This window comes from Nansenia antarctica, assembly GCF_963989245.1.
Source record: "Nansenia antarctica genome assembly, chromosome: 1".
Classification (NCBI taxonomy): Eukaryota; Metazoa; Chordata; class Actinopteri; order Argentiniformes; family Microstomatidae; genus Nansenia; species Nansenia antarctica.
In genome coordinates this window covers 112,259,505-112,282,295 of record NC_137674.1, presented here as the reverse complement: position 1 = coordinate 112,282,295, position 22,791 = coordinate 112,259,505, and the positions used below count along the sequence as shown (strand labels likewise).

Sequence of the window (22,791 nt, the reverse complement as noted above, 5' to 3'; positions counted from 1 at the left end):
CAGTTATTCAGTCGGTGTCCATCATTTTAGTCTATCTATAGTGTTAGAGTTTAATTTGTGCCACTAAGGTGAAATAGTCCACGGGTGTGTATCCCCCCCGATACATCCTCCCCATTCTCATACTCCCGAGTCCGAGAAAGTATGATTTGACAGGCAGCTAGACTTAATGCCTTCCCAATCAGCGAGACGTGGTTATAGAAATTACGTTGTTTTATTGATAAAAAGGGTAAAACTGGAAAGAGAATATAAAAAACGTACATTACTGTCGTGAAACTATTTAACACACTTCAGTTAACGTAATGTCCGTTCATTGATCGATCGATGCAGTCCGTTCAAATAGCCATCAAAAGCTAAACTAGGCATACTTAAAATTACCAATTACATACTCAAATCCCATTAATGCAATTGAAATAAACATCTTAAAGTAGCCTACAGTCGTAATTCAAAGTAGCAAAGGTGACTAGGCTGCCCAGTGTGGCGCGCGTGCAGCCCTGGATATATTATGCCATAGCGCATGCAAATCATGAAAGCCTATATTATTATATAGTTCGCGATCTAATCGTATCGGATGAGAAATGGACATTAAATGGCCTATATAGGCTACACAACAGCTAATCACCGCGACAAAGACCTATATTATATTCTAATATGATGACCGGAATTTTTCCCGTTTGTCCGACAAATTGAAATCTTCCCGGACACGTTGACCGGCACCAAATTTTTCTAACGGAAACCCTGGTGTGCACGCGCGCAAGTGTGTGTGTGTCTGTGTCCAAGAGCAAAGTCTGTTAATTTATGACGGTTATCTCTTCAAGGACAACCTCTAATACGACTTAATTAACAACCGTAATTAATAAATTATGTTTGTTTTGGATGTTCTGCATTTCACAGTTGCTTTATTGTGATGCATCAGTCTAACCACTCCTATCCTACCAGTCTATCTCATTGAAGAGAGAGAGGAAAGACAGAACAATTTAGTTAAGTCAAGGTAAAGATTTTTGATAAAGGTTCTAAAGGTTCTGGTTTTCCTTAAGCTCCTCAGTGGAGATGAGAGCGTGTGCTTACGGGTTGTAATTAACCTTGCACGTTTTCTCAATGCGGTCTATGGCATTTAATCCATTTGCGTGAGACCTCCCTAAGCTGAAAGGATTTGAACAACACATGCTCCCATTGGCCAGCGAACATACACACGATCGTACTTAGTTCAGCGTTTCCCTCACAGGATTCTGTGATTCAACAGTCACCAGACTGCGGTGGGTAGACCTCGTAGTATTAAGTCTCACTATCCAACTGTCTGCCGATCCAAAAGATTTCATTGCTAGAGGGGTGGGGAGGGGGGGGGGGCAGGGGGGGCAAAACGTCCTAGCTCTGGCCTTGAACACTTTCCTGCAGTTAGCCAGAGGAGAAACAACTTTCACATGTTTCAGATTGTTATGAAACTGTGGCAGGCCACAAGGTCATTAATGGGAAACGCTGTTCGTTAAAATATGACGGTTTGTTTGTTTGTTCGCTGGCCAATAGGAGTGTGTTGTTGTTGATGTGTTCTTCCTCAGGGGACAGGGGGGGTGGGGGTTGGTTAGGAGGGGGGGGGAGAGAGATACGGCTCCATTTTGACCCAGCAGCACAGGCCCTGCTCTGTTTATGTCTGTGGAAGCATTCATGGTATGTCAGGGCTGTAAGTCACTCTCAGAGGCTTGTTGCCGTGCCAACATCCCTTAAAGGGACATGCGCTTTCTGTTTCCCTCCCCCTGCTAGTGCTTACCGTCATAAATGAACAGACTTTGCTCTTGGACACAGACACACACACGGGCACACACACACACACACACATCCACCCAGACATAGACACACACACACACACACACACTTGCGCGCGCACACACCACACATACACACACACACACACCACACATACACACACACACCACACATACACACACACACACCACACATACACACACACACACACACACATAGACACACACACACACACGCAGGTTGACTGAACAAGCCTGTGTATATACTGTAGTGTTGAGGACTTATCAGGGCCCAAGGAGTGGTGTTGTGTTTAACCTTCAGATACGATGAGATAAGGTCCTGTTCATATGTGTCAGTCACTCAGTCTGTCAGCTGATAACCCAGCTGTAGGGTGATAACATCTAACAAGCGTGGAATCTGTAGATTGATGGTCTATTCACATCGCTTGAACGCACATGTATGCTGGTCTATACGTCAATATAAGCATATGAAAGTTTGTTTATAAACCTGTTCTGCTATTGTACAACCCAACTGTGTCTGACCTGGTGTCCTCCCGTTGTGTCATCTAAGCTAAAAACGTTCATGTTTTGCACCAGTTATGATTAAACACAAACACTTCTATCAATGTCTTTTCTCCATTAACTATTGTCTTTTTAAATGTTTTATCTATTTACTTCTTATATTTGCTTTTATTCATTGTAATTTTTATATACTTATGCTCCTCTTGCTGTATTTTTTATGTAATGCACTTTGAATTGCCCCCTCTTTGAATGTGCTATACTAATAAAACTTGCCTTGCCTTGCCCTGCCTTCTAGGAGAAGCATTTCTTCCACAAGGTGAACGAGCGTCTCTCCAAGCCCAACATCTTCATCCTCAACAACCGCTGGGACGCCTCGGCCAACGAGCCTGAGTACATGGAGGACGTGAGTGAACGCACTGACTTATACAGACTGACTTATATAGACTGACTTATACAGACTGACTTATATAGACTGACTTATACAGACTGACTTATACAGACTGACTTATACAGACTGACTTATATAGACTGACTTATACAGACTGACTTATATAGACTGACTTATACAGACTGACTTATATAGACTGACTTATACAGACTGACTTATACAGACTGACTTATACAGACTGACTTATATAGACTGACTTATACAGACTGACTTATACAGACTGACTTATAGAGACTGACTTATACAGACTGACTTATACAGACTGACTTATATAGACTGATTTATGTAGACTGACTTATATAGACTGACTTATACACTGACTCATATAGACTGACTTATACAGACTGACTTATATAGACTGACTTATACAGACTGACTTATACAGACTGACTTATATAGACTGACTTATATAGACTGACTTATACAGACTGACTTATACAGACTGACTTATACAGACTGACTTATATAGACTGACTTATACAGACTGACTTATAAAGACTGACTTATATAGACTGACTTATACAGACTGACTTATAAAGACTGACTTATATAGACTGACTTATACAGACTGACTTATACAGACTGACTTATATAGACTGACTTATATAGACTGACTTATACAGACTGACTTATACAGACTGACTTATACAGACTGACTTATATAGACTGACTTATACAGACTGACTTATAAAGACTGACTTATATAGACTGACTTATATAGACTGACTTATATAGCGCCTTATTCCAAAACACTTTACAACGGCCTCTCATTCACCCATTCACACACACATTCACACACCAATGGTGGCAAGCTACCATGCAAGGCCTGGGCCTTGCCCAAGGACACCTCGACATGTGGCCAGCCGGGGCTCGAACCGCCGACCTTGCAATCATTAGACTCCTGCTCTACGTCCTGAGCCACAGCTGGCCCATACATGCTCTGTAGTTGTATTTAATTTAAAAGTATTTCAAATGATTTAAAATACAATTTGAAGCCCTTGTTTTGGTTTTACAGTACAGTTATGACAGTACAGAACATTCTAGGATGTTCCACCTCACCTTCGTGCTCCTCTGTGGCTCAGCTGGTAGAGCGTGGCGCTAACAACGCTTAGGTTGTGGGTTCGATTCCCGCTGGGACATTGTTGTTATTAATATGATATATATATATTACTATGGCCCGTCAGGTGAGGAAGCAGCACACAGACCGCTGTGTGAACTTCCTGGTTGAGGAGCTGAAGGTGGTGTCCCGCGAGCAGGCGCCCGACCGCATCTTCTTCGTGTCGGCCAAGGAGGTGCTGAACTCCCGCATGCAGCGCGCCCAGGGCATGCCTGAGACCGGTAAGACTCCATGCAGCGCGCCCAGGGCATGCCTGAGACCGGTAAGACTCCGCATGCAGCGCGCCCAGGGCATGCCTGAGACCGGTAAGACTCCGCATGCAGCGCGCCCAGGGCATGCCTGAGACCGGTAAGACTCCGGAACCTTCTCAGCCAAGCCGGATTAACTGAGACCAGACTACACTGTATTTACTGTAAGGTTCATATACCTATAGGTCTATCTGTTTACTGTATCTATTTACTACGGGCCTTCAATCATCTGGCTTACATCCTCATTCTCACATTCTCCCTACTTGACCTTTGACCTTTGACCTGTGCTCTGTGAGAGTCTGGTGGGCTCTGTTTTAGTCTGGCAGACTCTGGGTCTGTCACTATATTACATTTTTTTGAATTGTCCTTTGTATTATTCCAGATATTCCAGTTTGGGTTAAATACAGTGAACTCCTTGATGGTCTTAAATAGTTGGAGGGATGTGCTGCCCTCTGGTGGTGGTGATGAGCATGTGTTCCTCTCCCACAGGCGGGGCGTTAGCGGAGGGTTTCCAGGAGAGGCTCCAGGAGTTCCAGAAATTTGAGAGGACGTTTGAGGCAAGTGCCAACAACTGTGTGTGTGTCTGTGTGTGTGTGTGTGTGTGTCTGTGTGTGTGTGTGTGTGTGTGTGTGTGTGTGTGGGGGGGGGGGGGGGGGGGGTTTGTGTGTGTGTGTGTGTGTGTGTCCTTTGTGTCTGACTTAAAACTCGGACAGGTCCCCCCCAGTGAATATTAACATCTACAGCTCATCTTTAAGCGCTAGGGGACATGGAAGTGAAATGAGATGACAGCACTAAACAAGCCTGCTCTGGTGTCCAGGTTCAGAGCGTCAGTGTAGTGAAGTCGCAGCCACAACAGGCTCCTCGTGCTGCAGGCCCCAGTCTAGGAACATGTCCTGCATTCCCTGGACTCTGCTGCTGTGATTCACTGAATCATGTAATGTCTTTCTCTCGACTGATGGGGAGAGATTTTTTGTGGGCACCTGCTCAACTGGAATTGTTGAACCTTGCAGAGTTGTTAGTTAGTTGTTCGTTAGTTGTTAGTTAGTTGTTCGTTAGTTGTTAGTTAGTTGTTAGTTAGTTGTTCGTTAGTTGTTAGTTAGTTGTTAGTTAGTTGTTAATTAGTAGTTAGTTAGTTAGTTGTTCGTTAGTTGTTAGTTAGTTGTTAGTTAGTTGTTAATTAGTAGTTAGTTAGTTAGTTGTCAGTTGTTAGTTATTAGTTTGTTAGTTGTTAGTTAGTTGTTAGTTGTTAGCTAGTTGTTAGCTAGTTGTTAATTAGTTAGTTGTTAGCCAGTTGTTAGTTGTTAGTTAGTTGTTAGCTAGTTGTTAGTTGTTAGCTAGTTGTTAGCTAGTTGTTAGTTAGTTATTAGCTAGTTGTTAGCTAGTTGTTAGTTAGTTAGTTGTTAGTTAGTTATTAGCTAGTTGTTAGCTAGTTTAACCAGTAGGTCCTCCAGGTTCTGTCCAGTGCCAGTGCAGTTGGCAGCGGTGGTTAACCTTTCTAAACATTCTGTCTCTATGACCCGTACCACCGCGCTGCGAGACACACCTCAAGTCTCAAACCGCCTTATCGTCACCGGACTCTCCACCAATCACACGTCTCCAAACCAAGCCCCTCTCAGAGCTCCCTCGGCCAATCACAGTGCACCTTACCATCAACCTGCGTCTTCATTGCTGAAGTCTAGATTCGCTGAGGCGAGGACATCCATTTTGTTTCAGTTCCAGTTTCATTTTTTTAGTGTTTCATTTGTTTGACTTAGTTCTGTTGTTTTGCCTGCATGTCGTTTTGTCTGTGTTCTTTTATTATTAACGTTTTGTTAATGTTTTGTGAGGGTCATTTGACCCCTGTGAGTAAAGAATTATGTTATATCTTTGCACTCTAAATCAAATTTAAGGACTCTCCTTTCATGACATTTCCTAGATATGTCCGTTCTACCACCCAGTATCCTTACATTTTCTAAATAATCACATCAGGATAAGCTAGTGTAAAGTTATTTTGCAGTTTTTCTTTGTAGGAGGGTTAGGCAGGCTAATTTACAAGTGGCCAACTAGTGGTCGTTGTGTGTAAATAGCAGCTTGAGCATTATAAAGGCGGCTCTTATAGTGGGTAAAAAAGGCACGGCTGTTCTAGTGTTAAACAGGGAGAGTGACTTAATCGTGTGTATTTGCCGAGTCATTCAACTTGTGAATTGACTACTATTATACACTGTACTGCTGTTGCATCTGCTCAATGATCATATTAGATATCTCCACATGATAAATTACAACATTAGGTGCATCACAAGATTATGATTTAGCCAAATTAAGTAAATTAATGTCAGGAAGTCTATAAGTAGACAACTCTGAACGGACTCTAGCTTATCTTACAAGAGGACGTAGCCACAAACCAGTATTGAATATTAATCATATTTTAAAAATGTAATGTGATGTAACATCACAGATGCATTTGGTACTCTCCCAGGAGTAACATGATATCTCCAGTCATATCAGGATATCATGACTATGCTGAAGGTCTTCTTTCCTGTCAGTGGTCTGATTTGTGTTTATTTGTGTTTATTTGTGTATTATTGACTTTTGTTCCTATGATTTTGCTGCTGCTTCCTAAACACACCACTGTGACTGGAAGAACCACCAGGGGGCGCTGTGGGACCAGGGGGCGCTGTGGGGCTCAAGACACACACCTGCTGCTGACACCTCCCTTATCCCCTCCTTATCATCCCTCCTTATCCAGGGTTCCCACATGTCCTTGAAATCCTTGAAAGTTTGTGAAATTGAGAAAAAGAAATCAAGGTCTTAAAAGTTTGGGAAAATAGACATGGGTCATTGAAAGTGCTTGAATCCCCCCCCCCCCTCTCTCTCTCTATAAAAAATTATAATATATATATTAAAAAATGTTTTTCTTAGCTCGTCAACTAGTTCTGTCTCAAACTATGCCGTGTTGGGTCCTTGAATTTGAGGGAATTGAGTCTTGAAAGTCCTTGAAAGGTGGTTGAATCTGATGTTTCAGAAGGTGTGGGAACCCTGTTTTCATCCCCACTTATCATTCATTTATCATTTCCCCCCCTAAATCTCAGCAGCAGGAGTGTGTTTTGTCCCCCTTTCCGTCCTGGCGCTGTGTGTGTGTGTCACCACAGACAGACAGACAGACAACCCCCCTCCCCCCAGTCACAGTGAGGGTGTGTGTGTTATGGCCTCGCAGGAGTGTATCTCGCAGTCAGCAGTGAAAACTAAGTTTGAGCAGCACACGATCAGGGCCAAGCAGATCACTGAGACGGTCAAGGGCATCATGGACGCCATCAACATCGAGGCGGCCGAGAAGAGGTGGGTGTCCCTCCCTCCCTCCCTACCCTCCTCCCTCCCTCCCTCCCTCCCTCCCTCACTCACTCCCTACCTCCCTCCCTCCCTCACTCACTCCCTACCCTCCTCCCTCCCTCCCTCATTCCCTCCCTCACCCTCCCCTCCACCTGGTCACATCCCAGCAGCCTCTACTCCTCTGGGATTCTCTGCTCTGGGCAGCACTTTAATTTAAAAATATATATATTATTAAAAAATGGAAACAATTAAACAATGTAAAAAATCTTTTACTTAAAAAATATTTTTGTGGTATGTATATAGTTACTTCTATCATTTAATATGATTGTTATCTGATAGATACTGCGATATTTTTTGGTATATCTTGGCACTGTGAAAGTGCTTACTTGCTTACTTCCTGTCATCTCACGCGTCACTTCCTGTTGGGCTGTAGAGTGATGTCGCTGGAGGACCGGGAGTACCAGATGGACCGGCTGCACTTTGTGAAGAACCAGCTGAGCCTGCTGATAGAGGACATCAAGAAGAAGATCAAGGGCATCACAGAGGAGGTGGAGGCCCAGGTAAGACTGACTGACAGGGTTCCCGCGCTGGTCTTAAAAAGCCTTAAAGGCTAAAATCCAGCAATCCGGTTTATAAGGCCTAAAAAGGTCCCAAGTTTCAGTTATTGGGCCTACAAACTGAGGTGCTAGGCCTAAAAAATGAGATTAGCTTGTCCTGCAAGGAAAGCAGTCAGACCACATGTATTTTACGTGGAAATGAATCAAGCTGGAACCAAAAAAAAGCCAATTCGCTGCCCCCGGGAGAAATGATTGGCGAACGAAGCTACGGCAGGATGACAAAAAGCTATCACATGGTGTCGCGAATAGGTCTAAAATTCTATTCAAAGAGGTCTAAAAAAGGTCTAAAATTGGACTTGTTGAAACTTGTAGGAACCCTGGACTGAGGAGCTTGTTTGTATAAAACCTGAGTCACACAGCTGAGCTGAGCTGAGGTGGTTTGTCCTCTGCTGGCCACCGTAGCTTCTGGAACAGTCTCAGTACAGTTTGGGTCGGCCTTGTAGTGTGTCAGGTCCCTGATAGTCTTCTGAATGCGTCATTCAGATCAGCAAACATCAGTGCAAAGTGTGTATCCCTCTCAAGGGCTGTGTGTGTGTGTGTGTGTGTGTGTGTGTGTGTGTGTGTCTGTCTCTGTGTGCGTGTGTCTGTCTCTGTGTGCGTGTGTGTGTGTGTGTCCAGGTCTCGGGGGCCATGGCAGAGGAGATCTGTCGTCTCTCTCCGCTCATCGAGGAGTTCCACGCTGACTTCCACCCCTCCCCCCACGTCCTCAAGATCTACAAGTCTGTGAGTAGGAACGCCGAAACACCAACGAAGGAGAAGAAGATATACTGTTATTGACATCAATTCTATGCGCTCTATATCTATATCTGTAACAATGACAGGTGGATGACCTCTGACCCCTTGTGTTTGACCCCTGACCTCTGCATGTTTGACCTCTGTGTGTCTGACCTCTGTGTGTCTGACCTCTGTGTGTTTGACCCCTGACCTCTGTGTGTGTGACCTCTGTGTGTTTGACCTCTGTGTGTTTGACCTCTGTGTGTTTGACCTCTGTGTGTGTGACCTCTGTGTGTCTGACCCCTTGTGTTTGACCCCTGACCTCTGTGTGTCTGACCTCTGTGTGTCTGACATCTGTGTGTCTGACCTCTGTGTGTCTGACCTCTGTGTGTTTGACATCTGTGTGTCTGACCTCTGTGTGTTTGACCTCTGTGTGTTTGACCTCTGTGTGTTTGACCTCTGTGTGTGTGACCTCTGTGTGTCTGACCTCTGTGTGTCTGACCTCTGTGTGTCTGACCTCTGTGTGTCTGACCTCTGTGTGTCTGACCTCTGTGTGTCTGACCTCTGTGTGTCTGACCTCTGTGTGTCTGACCTCTGTGTGTCTGACCTCTGTGTGTGTGACCTCTGTGTGTCTGACCTCTGTGTGTGTGACCTCTGTGTGTCTGACCTCTGTGTGTCTGACCTCTGTGTGTCTGACCTCTGTGTGTCTGACCTCTGTGTGTCTGACCTCTGTGTGTTTGACCTCTGTGTGTTTGACCTCTGTGTGTTTGACCTCTGTGTGTCTGACCTCTGTGTGTTTGACCTCTGTGTGTCTGACCTCTGTGTGTCTGACCTCTGTGTGTCTGACCTCTGTGTGTGTGACCTCTGTGTGTCTGACCTCTGTGTGTTTGACCTCTGTGTGTCTGACCTCTGTGTGTTTGACCTCTGTGTGTCTGACCTCTGTGTGTTTGACCTCTGTGTGTCTGACCTCTGTGTGTCTGACCTCTGTGTGTCTGACCTCTGTGTGTCTGACCCCTGTGTGTCTGACCTGCGTGTCTGACCTCTGTGTGTCTGACCTCTGTGTGTCTGACCTCTGTGTGTCTGACCTCTGTGTGTGTGACCTCTGTGTGTTTGACCTCTGTGTGTGTGACCTCTGTGTGTTTGACCTCTGTGTGTCTGACCTCTGTGTGTCTGACCTCTGTGTGTCTGACCTCTGTGTGTGTGACCTCTGTGTGTCTGACCTCTGTGTGTTTGACCTCTGTGTGTTTGACCTCTGTGTGTTTGACCTCTGTGTGTTTGACCTCTGTGTGTGTGACCTCTGTGTGTTTGACCTCTGTGTGTTTGCCCTCCTGTGTTTGACCTCTGACCCCTTGTGTGTGACCTCTGACCTCTTGTCTGACCTCTCAGGAGCTGCTGACCCACGTGGAGGAGGGTCTGGGGAAGAACCTGGCGTTCCGCTGTTCCAACGCCGTCAACGCCTCCGTACAGACCTCCCAGAAGGACATGATAGGTCAGTACAGACCTCCCAGAAGGACATGATAGGTCAGTACAGACAGAAGGACATGATAGGTCAGTACAGACAGAAGGACATGATAGGTCAGTACAGACAGAAGGACATGATAGGTCAGTACAGACAGAAGGACATGATAGGTCAGTACAGACAGAAGGACATGATAGGTCAGTACAGACCTCCCAGAAGGACATGATAGGTCAGTACAGACAGACAGAAGGACATGATAGGTCAGTACAGACAGAAGGACATGATAAGTCAGTACAGACAGAAGGACATGATAGGTCAGTACAGACAGAAGGACATGATAGGTCAGTACAGACAGAAGGACATGATAGGTGCGTTGGACACTTTATTAACACTAGAACAGCCGTGCCTTTTTTATTTACTAAAAGAGCCGCCTCGGGGGGGGCAAATGACCACCCCCTCTTGAGAATGGAAAGCTGCTATTTACACACAACGACCACTAGTTGGCGCGTCTTGTAAATTAGCCTGCTTCTTCCTACACAGGAAAACGTCAAAATAGCTTCATACTAGCTTATCCTGATGTGATGTGTAACCATTTAGCAGACGCTTTTATCTAAAGAGACTTACAGTTAGAGATTACAGGGAAAGTCTCCCTGGAGTAACTTAGGGCTCAGTGCCTTACTCAAGGACACACTAGTGGTGGTGTTCCCAGGTGGGGATTTGAACTCATACACCTTCTGATCACCTAAAGGCCTCCCACCACCCTGCCCACCCACCGGCTACACACTCCCACCCAAGCCCTGATATCATGCCACACTACACACAACCTGTGATCTAAGTACAATATGACAACCATGTTTGATAAGGCAGGAGGGCAGCCTATTAATATCTGCCAGAAGGTCAGTTATGTTATGAGAGGGCTGGTCACAAGACCTCAGTAAGGACACCACTGCTGCCCCACTCAGGGTTGTCACCTGTGGACAGGCCATCTTATCACCTGTGGACTTATCTGTGTGCGTGTGTGGGTGCGTGTGTGTGAGTGAGTGAGTGTGTGTGTGCGTTCCTGAACAGTCCCCCCTGACTTTCCATTGTTTTGGTCCCATGTTGGGGCGGCTGTGGCGCAGGAGGTAGAGCCCTTGCTGGCCACATGTCGAAGTGTCCTTGGGCAAGACACTGAAACCCATGATTGCTCCCAGTGAGCGGGGCCGGCCGGCGCCTTGCATGGTAGCTTGCCGCCATTGGTGTATGAATGTGTGTGTGTGAATGGGTGAATGAGAGGCCATTGTAAAGCACTTTGGATAAAGGCGCTATATAAGTCAGTGCATTTACCATGTTGTCTCTCTCTCTCTCTCTCTCTCTGTCTCTCTCTCCCTCCCTCTCTCTCTCTCTCTCACCCCCTCTCTCCCTCCCTCTCTCTCTCACCCCCTCTCTCCCTCTCTCTCTCCCTCTCTCTCTCTCTCTCTCTCTCCCCCCCCCTCTCTCCTCCCAGAGAGCCTGCAGCCTCTGCTGCCCCCTGCTGCCCAGAGTCAGATCCACATGCTGATCCCCAGCAGGAAGTTTGACCTCAGCTACGACCTCAACTGCGCCACGCTCTGCTCAGACTTCCAGGAGAACATCGAGTTCCAGTTCTCCATGGGCTGGAGCGCCCTGGTCAGCCGCTTCCTGGGCCCGGCCAACGCACAGCGGGCCCTCAAACTGGTGGACCAGAACTTCCAGGTACCAGAGGCTAAATGGCAGAGGCAGGGTTCCCACGGGTGCTTGAAATCCTTGAAAGTTTGTGAATTTGAGAAAAAAAAAATCAAGGCCTTAAAAGTTTTTGAAAATAGACATGGGTCATTGAAAGTGCTTGAATTCCCCCCTCTCTCAAAAAAAATAATAATAATATATATATTCAAAAACATTTTAAGTAATTATAGTAGATAAGTCACTTAACACAGTAACTTTACACATATTTCACAATATATTGTTTTGCTTCGCTGTGGTAGAGAACGCAAGAGACCATCTAGTGTTCAAGCCTCTACATTCAAAAGCTTCTCTTTTTAATTGTCGTGAGCGGATAGTTCCTATTATATAAATTCTCATCTAGATCTGTCTCAAACTATGCCGTGTTGGGTCCTTGAATTTGAGGGAATTGAGTCTTGAAAGTCCTTGAAAAGTGCTTGAATTTGATGTTTCAGAAGGTGTGGGAACCCTGCAGAGGGGGACAACATTAGATTAGATTAGATTTGTAGCCTGGGGTGGTTCGGTGGTCTAGCACCGCGGTCTACAGTGCACACATATGGTCATGTCGGCGGCATGGGTTAGAATCCGGCCCCCATGCCCTGCTGACATGCCCTCTCTCTCTCCTCTCTCCCTTCTTCTCCTTACTTTCCTGTCTGTCTGTCTTCACTGTATCTGTCCAATACAATGAAAAATATGAGTGGGACTGCCCCACTCAGAAAAAATTACTTTTTTTTTTTTTAAGATAAAGATGGTAAAAAAAAAAACGTTTTTGAATCTCACCCAGTCTGCTGTGTCTTGTTGCCCCCCCCCTCCTAGATGCCCCAGGCCCTGCCCCTGGCCCGGACCCCCTCCACCGGACCCCCCAGCTCTACGGTGGCCCAGCAGGCCCCCCAGAACGCGGTCATGACCCAGGAGGAGATGATGATGTCCGTGGCCACCAACCTGGCCTCCGCCACCTCCCGCACCTCCATGGGCGTGCTCATCGCTGGAGGAGTGGTGAGTACCTCCCGCCAACGCCCACCTGGCAACCTGTATGCACACAAGCCACCAACCTGGCAACCTGGACACAAACTACTGTCCCTGGCAACCTGTACTCAAACTATTGTCCCCCCCACCAACCTGGCAACGAACTACTGTCCCCCCCCACTAACCTGGCAACCTGGACACAAACTACTGTCCCCCCCCACTAACCTGGCAACCTGGACACAAACTACTGTCCCTGCCACCAACCTGGCAACCTGGACACAAACTACTGTCCTCCCCCACTAACCTGGCAACCTGGACACAAACTACTGTCCCCCCCCACTAACCTGGCAACCTGGACACAAACTACTGTCCTCCCCCACTAACCTGGCAACCTGGACACAAACTACTGTCCTCCCCCCAACGCCCACCTGGCAACCCATACAAAAACTACTGTCCCTGGCAACCCGGACACAAACTATTGTCTATGCCAACCTGGCAACCTGGACACAGGCTCATAGCCCTCTCTGTGGTGTGTGTGTGTGTGTGTGTGTGTGTGTGTTGTAGGTGTGCAGGCTCATAGCCCTCTCTGTGGTGTGTGTTGTAGGTGTGTGTGTGTGTGTGTGTGTGTGTGTGTGTGTGTGTGTTGTAGGTATGGAGGACGGTGGGCTGGAGGATCATAGCCCTCTCTGTGGTGTGTGTGTGTGTGTGTTGTAGGTGTGCAGCCTCATAGCCCTCTCTGTGGTGTGTGTTGTAGGTGTGCAGGCTCATAGCCTCTCTCTGTGTGTGTGTGTGTGTGTGTGTGTGTGTGTGTGTGTGTGTGTTGTAGGTATGGAGACTCATAGCCCTCTCTGTGGTGTGTGTGGAGGACGGTGGGCTGGAGAATCATAGCCCTCTCTGTGGTGTGTGTTAGGTATGGAGGACGGTGGGCTGGAGACTCATAGCCCTCTCTGTGGTGTGTGTGTGTGTGTGTGTGTGTTGTAGGTATGGAGGACGGTGGGCTGGAGACTCATAGCCCTCTCTGTGGTGTGTGTGTGTTGTAGGTATGGAGGACGGTGGGCTGGAGGGTCATAGCCCTCTCTGTGGTGTGTGTGTTGTAGGTATGGAGGACGGTGGGCTGGAGACTCATAGCCCTCTCTGTGGTGTGTGTGTGTGTGTGTTGTAGGTATGGAGGACGGTGGGCTGGAGGGTCATAGCCCTCTCTGTGGTGTGTGTGTGTGTGTGTGTTGTAGGTATGGAGGACGGTGGGCTGGAGGATCATAGCCCTCTCTCTGTGGTGTGTGTGTGTGTGTGTGTTGTAGGTATGGAGGACGGTGGGCTGGAGGATCATAGCCCTCTCTGCGTCTCTGTACGGCCTGCTGTACCTGTGGGAGAAGCTCACCTGGACCACCAAGGCCAAGGAGAGGGCCCTGAAGCGCCAGTTCGTCGACTACGCCACTGAGAAGCTGCAGCTAATCGTTAGCTTCACCAGCGCTAACTGCAGCCACCAAGTCCAACAGTAAGATTAAGATCATTAGATTAGGGTTCAGCTTTATTGTGATTGAACAAGAGCACAAGCACTCTGAGATGTAGCTCTGGGCACAGGGGTCAGCCATCTTGGAGCAGTTAGGGGATAAGTGCCTTGCTCAAGGACACAACGGAAGTGGTAGGCACCTTAGATACCCTCCGGCTCACAACCCCTAGGCTACCTTTCTGTCTTTCCTTTCTTATTCTACAGGAAAAGATTCAAAGTAACATTACAGATGTCAAAATGTGTTTACCGTATTTTCCGCACTATAAGGCGCACCGGATTATAAGGCGCACCTTCAATGAATGGCCTATTTTAGAATTGTTTTCATATACAGGGCGCACCGGATTATAAAGCGCATAGAATAGAAAATACTGCAGTCAAACGTTTGACTGGGGTTGCGTTACGCCCAAGCTCCACCTACTGCGTTGCGTCACCTCTCCATCGGTGTTGTGTCAACTTTCCGTTGTCCATGCTCCACCTGAGCGTTGTCACCGTCAACGTTCTACCTGCTCCACTGTCAAAAATATATTTTTTTCCACCTCAAGTATCAGCCGTTCGTCATCCATTTTTGCAACAAGCGTCAAGGACCTGCGGTGATTCACAGCTGACTCGCGTGAATAGCAATTCGCAATAGCTGCGACCACGAGATATAGAGTAGTTAGCTACAAGCATTTTCAATCTGGTATTATCTCTATTAGTGGATTAACCGCTGTGGTGATTTAACAGCTGATAAAAATACATCAAGTAGACTACAAACAGAGCAAAACAATAAAACAACACCAGAAAACAACCAATAGGCTATACAATTATAACCAACAACCAATATGTGACAGCTCCTGGTGAAATGTGCAACGTAATTTTCAGTTTTGTGACTCTGAACGCAGCCACAGCTACGAACGCTGCTAACAAAACACATCGCTACGAAGGTCTAAACTGTATTTTAATAACATGACAACATACTGGGAGAACATCGACATGCTAAAAACACATAACTACACATAACAAGATGAACACACAGTTCTTGCTTTTGAACACGAGCTAAAACGAAAGTATGTTTACAACCCTCCCTTACCGGTAGCCTCCGGCAAACGAGAATAATGAATCCAATACACAAATTATAAGTGTTTAGTGATCGTTAAACTGTTCTTTATTATATCGAGTTTAAAACTTCAAGTTGAAAGCACCAAGAAGGCCCCCGCGGTGGTGTAGCGGTCTACGCACTGGCCACTAGTGCATGCTGCCCACCGGGGCCGGGGTTCGTATCCCGGCTCGCCAGATCCAGATATGGCCGAGGCACACGGGAAGCGGCATATTGGGCGGCCGCTTCCAAGGGCGGTATAGGAGTATTTCTGGACAAGGATCCGTCGCGCAACACCGCCCCCTGGGTGCCGGAATAACAGTGCTGGGCTCGAGGAGCCAGTCAGCTAGTCTGCCTGGCGGCCTCTTCTGGGACTGCTGGCCACGGGGTCGTGCGGCGGATCCTATGCAATAGGCAGGGGATAATTGGATGCTAGGTTGGGTTCAATTGGCTACCAAATTGGGTGAAAAAGGGATAAAATCTGAAAAAAATAAATTAAAAAAAACACCAAGAAGGACCGCCTCGAAATTCATCGATGTTCATGTCCCGTGCTCGCGCTGTTGCCTTCATTCGAATAGTGACTGTAGAGACGCTTCTACTTGCGGCTCTCTGTTCAACAACCCACTGTTGGAGTTTGTCCTCTAACTGTGGCCATCTCGCTTTGTTCCCTCGGAAACTCTGTTTAGTCTTCTTTACTTGGGGTCTTTATACACACAAGTGGTGTGGGACTGTGAGTAAGCACAACACCGGTGTTTACTGATTACCGTAATGCTGCAAGCGGTGCGGCTTTGTAGTTTACCAGTCGTACTGAAATATTTTGACAGAGCGCCTTGAGCGCCGTGTACAACCAGTATGGATCAACCAATTAACAAATTGATCCATATATAAGGCGCTCCGGGTTATAAGGCGCACTGACGTTTTTTTTGAAAATTAAAGGCTTTTAAGTGCGCCTTATAGTGCGGAAAATACGGTATATATAATGTGTAATATGTGTGGAACAGGGGTACAGGAGCTTGTTAGAGCACAGAATCAAAACCCCGCTTGAGTCTCATCCAAGACGTAGGGGCTGTTTGCTTAGGCCAACTTGTGTCAGTTCAGCGGTGTGCAAGAGTGATGTCTGAATCTGTGTCTGAGTGAGTCCTAATTTGAGAAATCTGCCCTACCCCTCATCCCAACCCCTCTACCCCTCATCCCAACCCCTCTACCCCTCATCCCAACCCTTCTACCCCTCTACCCCTCATTCCAACCCCACCCCACCCCCCTACCCCGCTTGTGAAGCCCTGAATGAATGAATAAATAAATAAATGGCAGGCTGCTTTGACCTTTGACCTCTGCGTTGCCAGGGAGATGGCCTCCACCTTCGCCAGGCTGTGCCAGCAGGTGGACCTGACCCAGCGGGAGCTGGAGGCCGAGATCAAACGCCTGACCCTGAAGATCCAGGAGCTGGAGACGGTGCAGGGCCGCTCCAAGACCCTGCGGTCAGTACACCTGCAACGGGGGGGAGGGGGGAGAGGGGGGAGGGGGGAGAGACGGTCCGGGGGGGGGGGGTTGGAGGGGGGGAGAGGGGGTCCAGGGCCGCTCCAAGACCCTGCGGTCAGTACACCTGCAGTCTCATAGGGGGGGGGGGGGGGGGGGTTCTGGAGCCTAACGGCTCTTAGGAGCAGATCTCCATCTCCTGTTTCAGTAGCGTGAGGCGGCTTGATGTTGAAGTACACCCCCCTGGACATGACGCTGGTATGTTATAGGGTCTTACCCCCCCCCCAATCCAGGCCGGGGATCGAACTCATGACCTCCGGATCTCAGGGCGGACACTCTAACCGAAAGGCAGATATGTCGGTGTTAGGGTCGGGGTGTAGTCAAGGAACGGTTTCACAAACCACTGACCACTGGAGGGGGGTATAGTCATGAAGTCATGTGTCATTTATTTTTATTTATTGTCTTTTCTTAAAAAAAAATCAGGCACAAAGCCACAGAGCTGGAGAGCCAGTTGGAGAGCTTCACATCCCAGTATCTGCAACCTCATCACTGATCGACTGCCTGGACTTCCCTGGAGCCTCAGCCTCAACGATCTGGCATCAACAAGCCATGTCTGGACTCCCTCACCCTGACCTCCCTCCTCTCTCCTAGCTATGTACGTGGGTTAGAGGAGAGAGAGAGAGAGAGAGAGAGAGAGAGAGAAAAAAACTACTAGGTCCACCCTCGACAGTATTCCTCCCGGAATTTCCCCACCTCCAAACAGATGTTAGTGTGTCCCGTCCACACACACACACACTTCGAGAAGAAAGAACTTTGCAAAAGAACAGACTGTGTCTGTTTGCTACAAATCATTACTGCCTGTAATACAAACTCTGTGTAACTGTGTGTGAGTCGGTTGGTCTGAAGACGCTCTGAAGGTCGTAAGGTCGTAACGCATAAACCACAGCGGGCATGAGACTGGTGGTGGTTGGGTGCTGTAACATTTCACCTACTGTGAAATCTGAATTCTGTGAATAATGCCTTTCACTAACTCCCAAGTAAACGGGTTGTGTGTGTGTGTGTGTGTGTGTGTGTGTGTGTGTGTGTGTGTGTGTGTGTGTGTGTGTGTGTGTGTGTGTGTGTGTGTGTGTGTGTGTGTGTGTGTGTGTGTGTAGAAAGAAAGAAACTCTAGGCATGTTATTTTTATTCAGAGCTGAGCTGGCTCTGGTTTGATCTTAGCACTGGTATCCCTCTCCTCATTGTAAAAAAAGGAAATGATTTTTGTGAATCAGCAAGACCTAACTTAGTTAAATTCACTGAGAGAAGTTCATCTGACGTGAAGGGCAGGCGTTTGTTCTTTTAGAGAGAGGAATCGTGTTTAGAGAAGAACTGCGCTTGTCTGACCTGGGGACATAGAGACCATGTAGATAAGATAACCTTTTTGATAAAAACTTGAACTATTTTATATGTTCCTCCTTTCGTTTATACAAATTTGACCTGTCGTGAGAATTTGACCACTTTGTAAAGATAAAACAGTTTCTTTCTTTCTTGATGAATGTGAATTGAAATACCTCCTGATTGACCAGAATCTATTAAAAAAAGATATAAGCTCTGTAAAATTAGTCTGTTGATGCGTTTTACTTGTGAATAACATGGGATTGTTGATTTGTTTGTTTGTTTACTAGCAAAAAAAAGCACACCTTTACTTATAATACTATATAATAAGGTAATAATATATACCATTTAGCTGACGCTTTTATCCAAAGCAACTGACATTGCAATGAATACATACATTTTTCAGTAGATATAACCCCAGCGGGAATCGAACCCACAACCTAAGTGTTGTTAGCACCATAATCTACCAACTGAGCCACAGAGGACCACAGGTAATACTGAGTTAAAGGAGCAGGTCGTAAATCATGTAAATCTGCCACCATGGTGAAATACAGTTTGAACATCCTCCCGAATAATGATACAGACCCACGCCACAGATTTAAACACTCATTACAACCATTACAATTTCTAGAAAGCTTGAAAGCGACATATTGCATCTTTAAAATTGAAGAGATATTAGTATTGTAAAAAGGTAATACAACTTTTATTACATGGTAGATAGATACTCACTCCTAGAACAGTATCTGCTATGCCAGGGGTGGCCAACCCGTTGTCAGCGTTGCCAGATGGGGCGGGTTACCGCCGAATGGGCTACTGGATTTAGCGGTTATAGACTGGTTAGGCTGTAAAATTGTCAAACCCATCTGGCAACCCTGCCCGTGGTTCGCGAGCCGCATGCGGCTCTTTAATCCATTCATTAAAGGTGTGTGGCTCACTCTCTGTGGCAGTGTTCGGAATGGCATACTAGCATACTAAATTCACAATAAGTATCCGAAAACCAGCCGACCATTTACACAGTATGCATACTGCCTCCCAGAATGCATTTCGCCGGGAGTGGCGAATTTAAACCTCCATTTTAAACCTCCATTAGATGTAATTTTGGCTTTACAAGTGTTAACATGTCATTTTATTAAGTTTTTATATGTTTTCAGGCGAGAAAGTAACCACATCTTGTAGTGTTACAGTTTATCCTACTGACTTGAAGTCAGGTAGGCCTAGCTGGGGCAACATGGGTTTGTGGGAGCCACGCCTGTACTCTGCTACTAGTGGGGGTAATAAATATTATGTGCAAAATGTTAGGGTAATCGTTCAGTTTTTCATAAAAGCACGAAACTTGGTACACTTGTACAGTTTGTTGTCCTGAACATTTTCAGACGTGGAGCCCTCGAAAAAACTCCTCCTAGTGGCCATGGCGGGTATTTTCCTTTCCGAATTGTGTATTTTGCTTCATATCTCCTTAACCAAACATGATAACACTGAACAGATGATGTCTACCCCTATGTTTTGAAGGTCAAGGATTACAATGATACCATATACAACATCATAAAGTGTTCTGGTGAATAGTTAGTGGTGAAATCAGTGACGTTGTGACTGAGAATGATCGCAGTATCTGAGAATATGCATATTCAATATTGTGAAATATGTGTAAAGTTACGCAATACAGAGACTTATTTCATAGTTGACAAGCTAAGTATTTCTTTTTTTAAATATATATTTTAGAGAGAGAGGGGAATTCAAGCACTTTCAATGACCCATGTCTATTTTCAAAAACTTTTAAGACCTTGATTTCCATGGGAACCTTGTTTACCAGTCCAATAGGCACACGCAACACATTTTAATTAACCAAATCCTTTATTTATGTTTCAGACAGACTCAATAGATATGGCATGTTAAATACAATTTACACAATATAGGCTGGCAGGGTATATACAGGAATCTTGAGGTTAATTTCAATACCTTTCTAAGACTTTTTAAAGACCTTGTCAATATTTTTCCAGACCTCACCGCCACTTCAAGCTGTAACCGTTTACATCAGTGACACCTTTAACTTAACAGTTTGAGTTCGCAATAGATATATCCACTTACCACTATCCTGGTGTCGTTTTTCATTGTCTTCTCGTTTCTCTTTTGGTGACCAGAAATGTGCGATCGCTTCATGATTGCTGCTGACAGTTGAGAGGCAGCTAGAAGTCAATTTCAAGATAGAAGGAGGCAGGGCCCCACTAGGGGGGTTTTGGGGCAGCGGCGTGGATACTGCCAATAGTGGTTACTGATATGGATGTCCGTGGTGTTATAGATCATATAATAACGCCGTAATTGCAGGGAATACTTTACCAAACTAGCTATTTCACAATGAATTGGAGGCCCTTTTTGTTTTGGTGGCCCCAAGCAATTGCCTTGGTTGCCTCTATGGACGGGGCGCCTCTGAGTAGCACGGCACAGCCCCCCCTGAGGGGCAAAGATGATGTCTCGGAGGTGGAGGAGAACAACAGCTACACCGGCAGCAGTGGGGCTAATTAATAAGTATTAAGAAGTCTTATCACGATTTTATGAGGTCTTGAATTTTGTAGGTATTTTTCTGAATTAGACTCTGTCCAAAGATTTTGAGTCCTAAAAACTTTTAGTAAAAGTTCGTGAATTTAAGCACCGGCATACAGTATACAGCGGGCTAGTGGAGAGTGAGTTGGACTGGTGATCAGAAGGTCATGAGTTCAAATCCCACCTGGGAACACCACCACTAGTGCGCCCTTGAGTAAGGCACTTAGCCCAAGGGAGTCCCTGTAATCTCTAATTGTAAATCGCTTTGGAGAGTTCAAATCCAACCCATGCACTGCTAACATAATCTATCCTGTCTGTCATCGTCATCCTTCAGGTAACAGCATGTCCTTGGTCCTTTCCCCCACTTCAATGACCTGAAATCAAATCAAATCTATTAAGCAACGGTTCCCTGGTTAGACAATGTATATAATGGATTGATCCACAAAGCCTCAGTTTACCATAACTCAACACTGTAGTTCTGACAGGGATAACATGTTTCATCATAGGCTTGTAGAAGGGCTAACTACTCCCTTCACATCAACCACATTGTAGCCATTTCAATCAGAATATCTTATGACATTGTTTACCTTCTCATTAGCCTTTAGATTGACTTGCTGTATTGTCAGTGGTTCTCACATCAAGGTGGCCAGTCCTGTAGACAAAATGTACTGTCAATGTTTTGCTTACGTGACAAGTACCAAGCACGCATTCAGGGTTATGCATTTCTCAGATCAGCTTTTGCCATCGACAGTTTCGCAGTTTTTCGAACACTAACTCCCTTTGCTTCCAGTTGACGCCAACTCTTGTTCTTGGCCTTTTCAAATCAGGTCGTTTTTTATTAATTTGACAAACTGTTTACCTTCTCATATCCCGTTGGAGATCACATGTCGCCTTTTCAGTGGTTCACTTCCCACATCAAGGTGACCAGAGTCCTGTGGAGAAAATAGTTTTGTTTAATTGTTGCTTCCCAAGATACAATAAACACCAAGCACACGTGGTTATGCATTTCTCAGATCAGCTTTTTCCATCGTCAGTTTCGCATCAGACGGCACTTCCTATGCAGCGATTTCATCTTTGAAATGATCAACCAGATCAACTAAAACACCCTAGGCCTAGAGGTTATTTCTGACTCCACCATTTAGGTTTGCAGCACGTGGTCAGCCAAGACACGTGGTCAGCCAAGACAACTCGTGAGCTTAGAATGATAAGGTTCTATCTCCGTTTAGAATGATAAGGTTCTATCTCTGTTTAGAATGATAAGGTTCTATCTCCGTTTAGAATGATAAGGTTCTATCTCCGTTTAGAATGATAAGGTTCTATCTCCGTTTAGGGCAGTTCAGAGATATTGAGCGTCAACGTTTTTACATTCCATTATGTTTTGTGAGATGGAACCTTTGTATTTTATTAATTAATAACTAAAAAATGTCAGCATTTTTAAAATAACACCACACAGGCATTAATAAACACCTAATGGATCAGATTATGTAAAAAACTCAATTTTGACAAATTGAGAATATAGAACCTTATAATTCTAACGTCACGAACTGCCGTAGATACTTACTTCAAATCGCGCTCATGGTGGCTCGTCGTCATTGGACGTCGTAGAGTGAGATCTACTCATTGTAAAAGTATCTAAAGAAGGCCGCATATTATAGCCAAACGCAAAATAAACTCAATGTCTGCTTCACTAGCTCGCTAGTTGCAGGTCGCCGAGCTCCTCCGTTCGTTGTGAAAGGCTTCCTCAGCGCGCATGGCGGCTATTTATACACAGACCTACGTCATACATGTCACGTGACTACTCCCCGGCCAGTGGGGCGCAGGGTTGCCAGATTGGGCGGGTTACCGCCGAATGGGCGACTTTTGATCAAACTGGGCCGGAAAGAAAAGCATTTGGGCGGGTTGGGCTGGATAAATTGCATTTAGGCGGTATCAAAATGTCAGTGCC

At 46.0% G+C, this 22,791-nt stretch overlaps 1 protein-coding gene and 1 long non-coding RNA gene across 2 annotated transcripts in view; one reads left to right on the top strand and one right to left on the bottom strand.

Moving 5' to 3' along the window:
• Positions 1-18,516, top strand: part of LOC308175898 (mitofusin-1-like) — a 41,299-nt gene extending 22,783 nt beyond the window's left edge. The window contains 12 exon segments of the mRNA XM_080550469.1: positions 2,575-2,682; positions 3,912-4,065; positions 4,582-4,649; positions 7,286-7,407; positions 7,832-7,958; positions 8,634-8,738; positions 10,116-10,218; positions 11,675-11,901; positions 12,724-12,903; positions 14,172-14,368; positions 16,802-16,936; positions 17,418-18,516. Of these exon segments, the coding sequence (XP_080406595.1) occupies positions 2,575-2,682; positions 3,912-4,065; positions 4,582-4,649; positions 7,286-7,407; positions 7,832-7,958; positions 8,634-8,738; positions 10,116-10,218; positions 11,675-11,901; positions 12,724-12,903; positions 14,172-14,368; positions 16,802-16,936; positions 17,418-17,487 (1,596 nt within the window). The 3' untranslated portion in view covers positions 17,488-18,516.
• A 1,652-nt stretch (positions 18,517-20,168) lies between these two features.
• On the bottom strand, positions 20,169-22,560 carry LOC308173314. Its single transcript, XR_013937888.1, has 4 exons — positions 22,408-22,560; positions 21,706-21,778; positions 21,434-21,498; positions 20,169-21,220 (listed from the first exon to the last, which is right to left on the bottom strand). It is a non-coding gene; the product is annotated as an uncharacterized lncRNA (long non-coding RNA).
• Between the last annotated feature and the right edge of the window lie 231 nt (positions 22,561-22,791).